The sequence below is a fragment of the Heloderma suspectum genome, chromosome 17 (assembly GCF_057233095.1).
Source record: "Heloderma suspectum isolate Gila_16-S chromosome 17, 16-S_ref, whole genome shotgun sequence".
NCBI classification, from domain to species: Eukaryota; Metazoa; Chordata; class Lepidosauria; order Squamata; family Helodermatidae; genus Heloderma; species Heloderma suspectum.
The window spans coordinates 21683915-21693682 of record NC_139474.1 but is presented as its reverse complement, the minus strand read 5'-3'; the positions used below and the strand labels follow the sequence as shown (position 1 = coordinate 21693682).

At 46.8% G+C, this 9768-nt stretch overlaps 1 protein-coding gene across 1 annotated transcript; it reads right to left on the bottom strand.

Moving 5' to 3' along the window:
* Window positions 1-1568: 1568 nt before the first annotated feature.
* On the bottom strand, window positions 1569-9501 carry HJV (hemojuvelin BMP co-receptor). Its single transcript, XM_084824235.1, has 3 exons — window positions 9239-9501; window positions 6688-7190; window positions 1569-4138 (listed from the first exon to the last, which is right to left on the bottom strand). Exons 1-3 carry the CDS (start codon window positions 9330-9332, stop codon window positions 3506-3508), a joined length of 1230 nt encoding a protein of 409 aa, XP_084680361.1. The 5' UTR covers window positions 9333-9501; the 3' UTR covers window positions 1569-3505.
* Between the last annotated feature and the right edge of the window lie 267 nt (window positions 9502-9768).

Genomic DNA, 9768 nt, shown 5'->3' with positions numbered 1-9768 from the left:
AATGACAGGAAAGTTTGCAAAGGCTCTTCGTGACAGTCCAGTTCTTGGCTCAATTCATTCCTAATGAATCTAGCCTAACAGCCCTGCTTAGAGCATGTAAAACGTTGGTATCCTCTAGGTGGGAATGCATTGCTGATTCTGTGTTTAGTGTGTCCTTCCATCCTCCTGGCTTCTTAAAAATATTGTACATGGTATTATTATATTTCATTAAAGTATGCTGAGCATTAATTGTGTTGTGGTAGAGAGTCCCAAGAGCTAACCAACGTATTGTACGTGTGCGTGCACAAGGGGAGGGGTTTATACAGGTCATCGTTATTAGTTTGTGAATGTTTTAATGAACAGCCCTGCTTAGATTCATAGAATAGAAGGGTTGGAAGGGGCCTACAAGGCCATCGAGTCCAACCCCCTGCTCAATGCAGGAATCCAAGTCAGAGCATCCCTGACAGATGGCTGTCCAGCCTCGTCTTGAATGCCTCCAGTGTGGGAGAGCCCACTTGTAGCAGCAGAAGTCATTTTAAAAGCTGTTTTTAACAGCTGCAATTTCCTAAGAGCAGGTGAGTGAACTTGTGGGCAGATGAACCAGGAGTTGTGATCACTGATGGAGAACCATTTTTTATCTTTTTGTGACCTCTAGTGGTGATGGGGGGGGATTTTCAGAAGTGCACATTCAACATGAACACAAGTTCAGGAAACTGAGAAAAACCCCATTCTATCAATGAGCGGACAACGGAACAAAAGACACTGACAATTCATGAAACACAAGCAGGATGGATTTAACAAAATCCGTACATCCCACTCGTCTCAGCAAGGTTTGTGCAAGCAGGACTTCTTAGTGGATTGTGTCCAGCGTGGCCAGGTCTCCTACTTTACAAAGGACAGTCCTCTATTTGAAGACGTCCTGTATTTGAAGGGCTGCCCAGTCCAAGTCTGGTTGAAAGAACTATAAGAAGGGAGAGCAACGCAGGGCCTCGAAGGTGCCCGCCAAGCGTTAGCACCTGGACAGTAGACTGAGCAACAGGTTAGTCTTTTCCAGTATGATGAACTGTATTGTATTTCCATTGAAATGATAGTTATTATCTCTAAATTTGCATCTATACATACATAAATTAGCATATCAAAATGTTATGCAAAGTGGTGTCCTCTTTTGGCCTCTTTTTGGTGTTGCATTTCCTCTTTTTCAGCAATGTGTAAGTGGTTACCCTAATTGTGCCCCTATTTTAATTTATGGGAGGGTGGGTTTAACTTGGATTTCCCCATTTGGGGCTGGCCCTGTCAGTCTGAGAAAAGATTTCTGCATTACATGCTGTGTGGCTTCAGCAGCAATTAAGCAGTCGAAGAGGGTCGCACCAATTGGTCCTGAGCTAGGAATTGGTGGGCCAAAACGCAGGAGGGGGTGTCTATGAGGGATGCCTCGGGATGCCCACCCCTCCTGCTTTGTGTCAGGCACTCCTTTTTTGTACATATTTGGGTTTTGAAATGAAAGAGGAGAGCCCTCCAAGTTATTTTTAGCTTCACCTGTTGCACGCCAGCCAGCTAAATGAGAAACAGATGACAGGAAACGAAGGCTTCAAAAATAGATGTATTTTAATGCCAAACGTTTGCAGATTAACAAAGCCAACATACAGGCAGCTCAGAAGCTACAAACACTGTTAACAGTGGAAGCCAAGGGTTTGGTAGCACTGGAGAGATGTGGAATACAACCATACCTTATTATTAAAGACATTCCTCTCATTTCCAACCTTCTATGTCTTTCAAGCCTGCTGCATGCAGAAATGTAGGTCCCCCGCTTCCAGTGTCCATGCTAATAAAGCTCATCTGCTTTTAACCACTTTATCTGTTATATAGCTTCCCCAAAGAAAGACTGGGAATTGTTATGTCACAGGAGGGTTCTCAGAAGGAGAACTCTAGCCCTCTCAGAGAGAAACCAGACAGTTGCTTTGGTTTCAACTTGTGGTGTGTGCGGCTTGGGAGAATCAAACCACAGAAATGCATCACGTATTATTGGTTGATAAATCCCACACCCAGTACGTGTGTGCACACACTCTTGCCTCCTTGCAAGTTTCATTTTCAAAAGTCCTCTCAAATTTAATTGCCACTAACCAGCAGCAATTGACAGCAGAGGGGTGTTCAGTGGACAACATTCCCAGCCTCTATGGAAAACAATAGCTACTAAGCAATACAATGGCTAACTTCTCTTAGAAGAATTCAGCTTTAATTTATTAGATATATTATTCTTTATTTACACTGCTTAAAAGTTTTCTAAGTCACTGATAAGCTCCCATTAGGTTTCAGTTATCACAAGTTATATGGCCCTAAGGATGCAATCTACACACCACTGGGGCAATCTTACTGATTTTAGAGGGATTGCTCTGCAGTAAAGGGGTTGCAAATTCAGGACACAGAGGGAAGTCCAACTGTGCAAGCTTCATTGAAATATGTGGATCCTACTGCATTGTGCCCTCGAGTTATGATCCTCAAGCCTCTTTCTCAAGGCCTTAGCTAGGATAGACGGTAGTTTTTTCAGAGAACAGAAGGTACAGTTAACAGATGATAATTTATGGTGCATACTCTCATCCCGTTTTTGGTCCTGGTAAACAGGTTCTGTATGTTTTGTGCTGCCTCTAAAATCTGCAAAAAAAAATTTGATAGGCAACAGTGGGGCAAAAGTAATAGGTGCAGACATGCCACTGAAAGCAAAGTTTCTCTCAAGACACTTTCAACTCTCCTCAAAACTACTGTCTGTCTCCAGGTTTAGCAGAACCTTCTCACTGCAAGTGTATTGAACATTGCTGTGCAACTTGCACCCTGTTGATTCTACATTCCAAGCTGTCGAAAGGGGGAAGGAATGATGACATGAAGCTTGTATTAAACTGGAAAACTGATCTCCCCCCATCCCCTTTATTCCATTTATAGTTGAGCCATTCAAAATGATTATGCATGAGGAGTATTTGTGTGTGGGGTGGGAAGGGGTGTTCTTGTTTCATTTTGTACCACAAATGGGACATTCCAGAAACTTACAACAAATGAAGGGGCGTCTTCCAAAAAACACTGACTTTGCAAAATAAAACAACGAAAGTGGCAATCCCTTCCCTCTGTGTCAGTTTCCTTAGATTGCTGTGGATTCCTAGTTTTTTTTCCAGGAGGCATTAAGTAAATGGGAATTTTATCCTGAGCAAAGCTGAGCTTCTATATGGGGATTTCCTATGATGTTCAATGTATTTTAGAGATTTCCAGCTTATCTGAGAATGTACAGCAACAGTTCTATTCTCAGCCTCTCCTCTTCCTAATTACACTTAAAAGCAGTCCATTTTTCATTTAATCTTGCTCCATCCCTGGATCTTACTGGTCCAAAAACAAACCCACAACCCTCTCTCTCTCTTTTCATCCAGTCAAGAGCCCTTTAACAATCCTGCATTTGCTGAGTGCCACCCTTGAAAGGAAAAAACGCTGCCCATCACCTTCTTAGACTGGCACAATATAGCTAAGCACCAATTCACAGGAACTTTTAAAAGTGCCATGAAAAATCTGAAGTGACTGATGCAGTGAGGAGGAGGAGGAGGAGCAGACACGGGCTGCTGGTCCAGCAGGATGCACCTCTTGGGAAGATGTGAAGTTTCTTGGCATCTGGATGGAAAACTCTGGCATCCTCCAGTGCGCCACGTGCCGCCAGTGTAAAGTTGGTATCGCCCGATGTCACCACGTCGAAGACACACGACTGGAAGTAGATGTCCTCTATTGGCAGTTTCTCCTTGCACAACAGATGGGCCTGCTCCGCGGTGATGGTGCCATCGCTGCAGCAGCACTCCTCTCGGGAGATGCGCTGGCTGGATGGGCAGCCCCCCACACACAGCTGAAGATCCTGCTCGTCTGTGAAGGAACGGGCCACCTCCCTGGCTGCCCGGATGGAGAAGGACAGCTGCTTCCCGGCCTGGCGCACGGCAATGGTGGTGCCGATGTATGCTGCTTGGATCTCCACGTGCTGGCCGGGTGTGCGTTCGTGGATGCTCAAGCTATTCCCTCCGGGCCTCTCGCCCCCGTTGACTGAGCCGTCCTCGAAGGCTGCCGGCAGATTGTCTATCTCCGCCTTGTAGACCTTCTGATCAATGCACTCCTTCATGTTCTTAAATATGATGGTGAGCTGAAAAGAGAGAGAGCAGTTTAGAAGCTCCCTGTGCGACCAGGCCCAGGGCAGTTCAATTCCCCCAAGAGCGTGTGACTCTTGGCTGTCCCGCATGTCATTTTCCCAACTAGGGAGCACCTCAGTTTTGACTTGAGTCAGGGCCTTGTGTCTGTCAGCATGCTTCTCTAATCAGGTGCCCTTTCAACAGAGGGGACTGGAATGGCTTGTGGGGAAGGTTTCTTTCTTTGCCTTTCGTGTTCTCCCGAGGAGGAGGAGGAGGAGGAAGAGCCACGCTGCACCCAAACACTCTCTGCTGGTCTTTCAGAGGGTCCCCATCAGGGTGATCAGCCACAGGCAGACTCGAACGACAAGAACGGGCTAAACCCTGGAGCTTCAGCCACAATGCTATTGGCAGAGGGCTCCTTGGACCTCAGTCGCTGACCATGATTGGCTTTTGGCCTTGTTCTGCCCCCTCTACACTGTGACTGGCTGCTGACTTTCCCTGCTTTTACGTGAACATCCCTTTCTCCTAGTACAAAGCATCCAACTGCATGCAGTGCACAAACTACATCTTATTCTGCCCCTCACACATCAAGCCTGTCCCTGCACCATTGTTACCTCCAGTCGCATTGCCTGACTCTCTTCCTGTACTGCCTTTGTCCGCTTGGTCCTGGGCCAGATGAATCTGTCACTTTTGGTTTCTCTCAGTTCCTCATTTTTCCAAACTTAAATTCAGTTCATCTTGAACTTGGACTTTTTTTTAAAGTTTGCATGAACATTTTTGTGTGTATTTCTCCTAATACGTGCATGTTTGTATGCAATTTTATTTAATATACACACTTTGCAAGCAATTTCCCTAATATAATGCCTGTTTGATAATAATGCATGTCTATTGCATGTTTCACTAATATATGCATTTTTGTATGCATTTTTTGATTGGAGAACTGCATTGCAAAGTTCTGATAAGTGTTTTTGAAGGATAATTGTGCTTCACGTGTTTGCTCAAAAGTACAAAATTAGTTAAATTCACATTGAAAAGAATTTTGCCCCTTCCCTACCCTGCGCTGTCGCTCTGGAACAGAGCTTGCCTCTCTGGACTACCATTTTGTCTGGCCCCTCACTCAGACCCATTGGTTTTACAAAGATCCAGAACCACCTTCTCTTCCCCTTGAGAATCCCTGGCCCCATGGGCATGCATGGGATACCTCCGGTATGTCCAGCTGTTACTAGGCAACCAGGTAAATGCTTCCTTAGAATCCCTGGCCCTATGGGCATGCATGGGATACCTCCAGTATGTCCAGCTGTTACTAGGCAACCAGGTAAATTCTTCCTTCCCGGACCTAGCAAAGCTTGTATGCCCTTCAGTGCAGTGAAGGAAAGACAGTAAATGAACCTGCCCTGTCCCATGTCACATGACTGAGCCATCTAACCCAGAATTGCTGTCTTTGACCGGCAGTTGATTTTGCAGGGCAAGTGAGTGCTGGGGATTGAAGCTGAAACCTTTGTGACTGGTGGATCTTGGACCTAATTTGCTTGCGAACGCCACACCAATCATAAGCAGGGATGGGTGAGAATTTTGTTTCAGCTCATTTCTTTTATATGAATTTACCAAATGTACAAATGTTTTCATATTCAGGATGGAAAGAACATGAGATTTTAAAAATTCAAATGTGGGAGGACCCAAAACTGACGGATTTGTCCATCCAGGCCCAGGGCTTGGAAGGCTTTGCTCTTTAAAGTCTGGGTTTGGTCTGCCATGTCTGTAAGGCAGAATTAGAGCTGCCACCTCTTTTTTCTCACGGGTTCCTCAACTTGGGCAGCTACACGGCAGACAGGCACAACATGGTCCTCTCCATGCAAGAGAGAGCTGTATCTACTGAATTCAGCCAGTCCAGGTGGGTGAAAATGTTGTTTCAGTTCTCAGTGATCCCCTTCTCCAATTATGGAATGGTCTCTCTAATGAGGCCTGCCTGGCGCCAACATTATTTTCTTTTTGGCATCAGGCTAAGGCTTCCCTGTACTCTCAGGCATTTGGCAGCATATGATGCAGTTTTAATCAGGTCCCAGATTTTTCTTATTTTTGATTGTTTAAAATTGCTTAGAAGTGTGTGTGTGTGTGTGTGTGTGTTGTCTGTTTATATGTTTGTATGTAAATGGTCTTTATACAGGGTACAATATTGTATTTTTAAGGGTTTTGATCTTTGTAAACCATCCAGAGAGCTTCAGCTATTGGGCAGCATAGAAATGTAATTAATGAAATGATAAGAATTTTCCAGAATTCAGAAATGTCTTCATATTTGGGATGGAAAGAAATTGAGATTTGTACAATTTGAATGTCAGAGAAAGTGAAACTGACAGACTTGTTCCTTCCTAAACTATAAGCTGTCACTTTCTGCATGCAAAACGTGTGCTCTGCTACTAGAGGATCTTGGACCAATGTGCTTGCAATCGCCATACCAATTATAATGTCTAAGCTTCCCTCACTGTTTAGTCTCCCCACCCACTGAAGCACCAACACAGGCCAAGGAAAACATCGATGGACAACTTTTAGAAGCAACTGTGTTTACCTTGCTAGTAGCAGTAGCATTTGATCCTTTTGCTACAGGATAACTCGTGGCCTGAGCAAATAAGTAGTTGTTGTCGAGGAGGGGCCAGGAGCCCTCCACTCTGCAGGTGTGGAATTCGTCACTGAAGGTTCGCACATGAGGGTCCCCAAATGTCGCACAGTGCTGGTACATGGGGAGCCTGCCATGTTTATGGGCAAAACTCTTCTCATAGTCACAGATGTCCAGGGATTCAAAGTCCTGGCGGTTGGGTGCTGGCACAGGGGGCCGTGGCGGCGAGGTGGGGCCCTCCTTAGAACAGTTGTTCTGGATCATGAGATCCTCAATGCCATGAACGGCAGAGTGATATGCGAGGTCTCCACGGCAAGTGCGGGCCGTCCTGCGGGTGCAGCGGGAATAAGAGCGCAAAGCGTTGCAGTAGGCTACATTCTTGTTGGAGCCACGCAAGTTGAGAGTGGAGGCGACATACTCAGAGTTGCAGCGCAAGATCTTGCAGTGGGAATAAACTGTGTGATGGAAACCGAAAAGCATTAGTGTTTGAGTGTGTAGCGCTACAGGTCCTTTGCTTGTCGTCCTTAGCCTATTGTCAGGGTTGGATTGGAGCCCAGAGAACCCCAAAGCAGTTTTGATTCTGAGGAAGAGATAGAAACCACGAGAGGGGAACCCACGTACTGTTCAGAGGTGCAGCCAGGGGGAGAGCCCTTCCCGGTACACATTCCTGAGAGTGATAGTGACCCTGGCAGGGAGAGGGAGGCGCAACAGCAGTTTCTGGATGCTAGGCACCAGCGCAGCGTCAAGCGGAGGATGGCGGGCGCTGAGAGGAGGCGCTCCGCCCGCTTGGCACGACGGCAACAGCGGCGCCCTGATGCTCCATGGGAAAGAGGTGGACTCTCTCCTCCTAGCCCATAAGTTCAGAGGTTTCCCACCTTCCCTTCCAAACGGAGATCAACTGATTCCTAAGGTTAGGACTCCTGAGTAGGCAGCTCTCTTAAGTCTCACTCATAGGATCAAGCAATTAGCATCTATAAGCATCGTTAGGTTGAATGGGAATAAAGCCTTGGAAAAGAGCCCTATTGTCTGCGTTCTGATTCTGGCTACCTGAGGATTTCAGAAGGCGGCAGAGGCGATCTCCCAACACCTATATTCCTCCCTGCCCTCTCAGATCAGGTGGACTGGCCTTGTCCTGTGTTCCTTCTTTCTTGGATGTGAGATTGGTTGGAACACAGAACAGGGTCTTTCCTTTCCTTAGATGATCCAGTTCCTTGCTTCTATGCAGGAAACGTCCCTATATTAGGGATGTACGAAAGGTACTTACCTTTTGCCGATTATGTTTATGGTTGGGGGGGAGGCGTTCTGTCCCGCCCCCCGGAATCCTCACCGGGGGGGGAGGCACTCTGTTCCTCCCCCCCCCCGGAATCCTGGCCGGCTGGCTGTGCTACGCAGTGATTCTGCGGAGCTGCCGGCCGGCTCCGCCAGCAGCCGAACATCTGGCCGCTGGCTAGCAGGGACGCAAATGGCGGCGGCCAAATGGCGTTTGCATCCCTGCAGTCAGCCATGATAGGCTACGTAAATGTTTACGTAGCCTATCACGGCTGATTTTAAAAAAAAAAAAGCGCGTACGCAAATGGCGGCGCCCATGGGTGCCGCCATTTGCGTTCCTTATTTTGGCACGTCTTAGTCTATGTAAACATTTACGTAGACGGTGAAAATAAGGGGAACACAAATAGCGTAGCGTCTACACTATTTGCATTCCCCTTATTTCCGCTGTCTTAGTCTACGTAAACATTTACGTAGACTAAGACGTGCCAAAATAAGGAACGCAAATGGCGGCGTCCATGGGCGCCTCCATTTGCGTACGCGCGTGGTTTTTTTGTGTTTTTTTAATCAGCCGTGATAGGCTACGTAAACATTTATGTAGCCTATCATGGTGTTTTTTGAAAATCTAGCCGTGATAGGCTACGTAAATCTTTACGTTTTTTTGTTTTGTTTTTTTTAAAACCTGGAAATGGCGGCAGCGGCAGCCGGTCAGAAGACCGGCCGCTGCCTCCACCGAACCGCCGCTGCATCCGCCACCGCCAGGAAGATCCGCCCCAGGTAAGTCCCGTCCCAGGGGGGTGGCGGGGGGTGGCGAGCCGTTCCGCCACCGATTTCGGGGGGCCGAATGCACTGGCATTCAGCCTCCCTGAGATCCGTGGCAGAACTTTTGTACATCCCTACCCTATATACAAGCATCTTCTGGCTGTTCAACAATGAGGGCTTTATCTGGCCATATATTTTCTTTTTACTGTATTTATACTGTTTCATAGGAGACTTTGACTTTGGTGTAAGACTCTCTCTATTTTAGTGGCAAAGTGGTTAATAAATTCATTACATGAATTTATGCAACCCCAGACACCACGGAAGGGTATGAATGAGCAGCACCTATGGGAATAGGACATGGCAGTAGGGCCTTGGAAGGGAGAACTGGCTTACTGCTTATTTTTTTCTCAAAATGGCCTCCCATCACAGAGAGTGTCTCAAGAGTGAAGTCAGCCTGCCTTGTCCCACACCTCACCATGTCTGCAGAGCAGGAGAAGGAAGAGTGTTCTAACGAAGAAGCTGGTACTGGTTGAGGGGCATGGCCTCATGAAGCAGGTGGCTTTCCCCATTCCAATCCATTCAGAGTTTATGAAAACTGCTCACTCAAACTTCGCCTCTCCTCCTTTTTCTTTCACTGGTTCCCTGGAAAAAATGCAAAAAAGACAGAAGTCTATGATGAATAAATCTACAAGATCCACCGGATGCACAAAGCTGGCTGTACTCCATGCTGCTGATGTCATGCCACACAGCCCAGACTCTGGAATATTACTCCAAGCGTCAGCCTTGTTTTTTTTCTCCCAAAAGAATAAAAGGCAGCTTTCTAGCACCAGGTTTGACGGAGTCTATTGCCTGCCCCCATCATGCCTCTGTGGCAGCATAGGCAATGCTTCCTGGAAAGCGTTGGAAGGCATCTTTCCTCAGAGCATGGATCTCATGGGATTCTCCTGGTGACCTGAAAAAAATTCACAAATGGAAAACCTTCTGCAGTAGGTTGGGTTTTCTGGT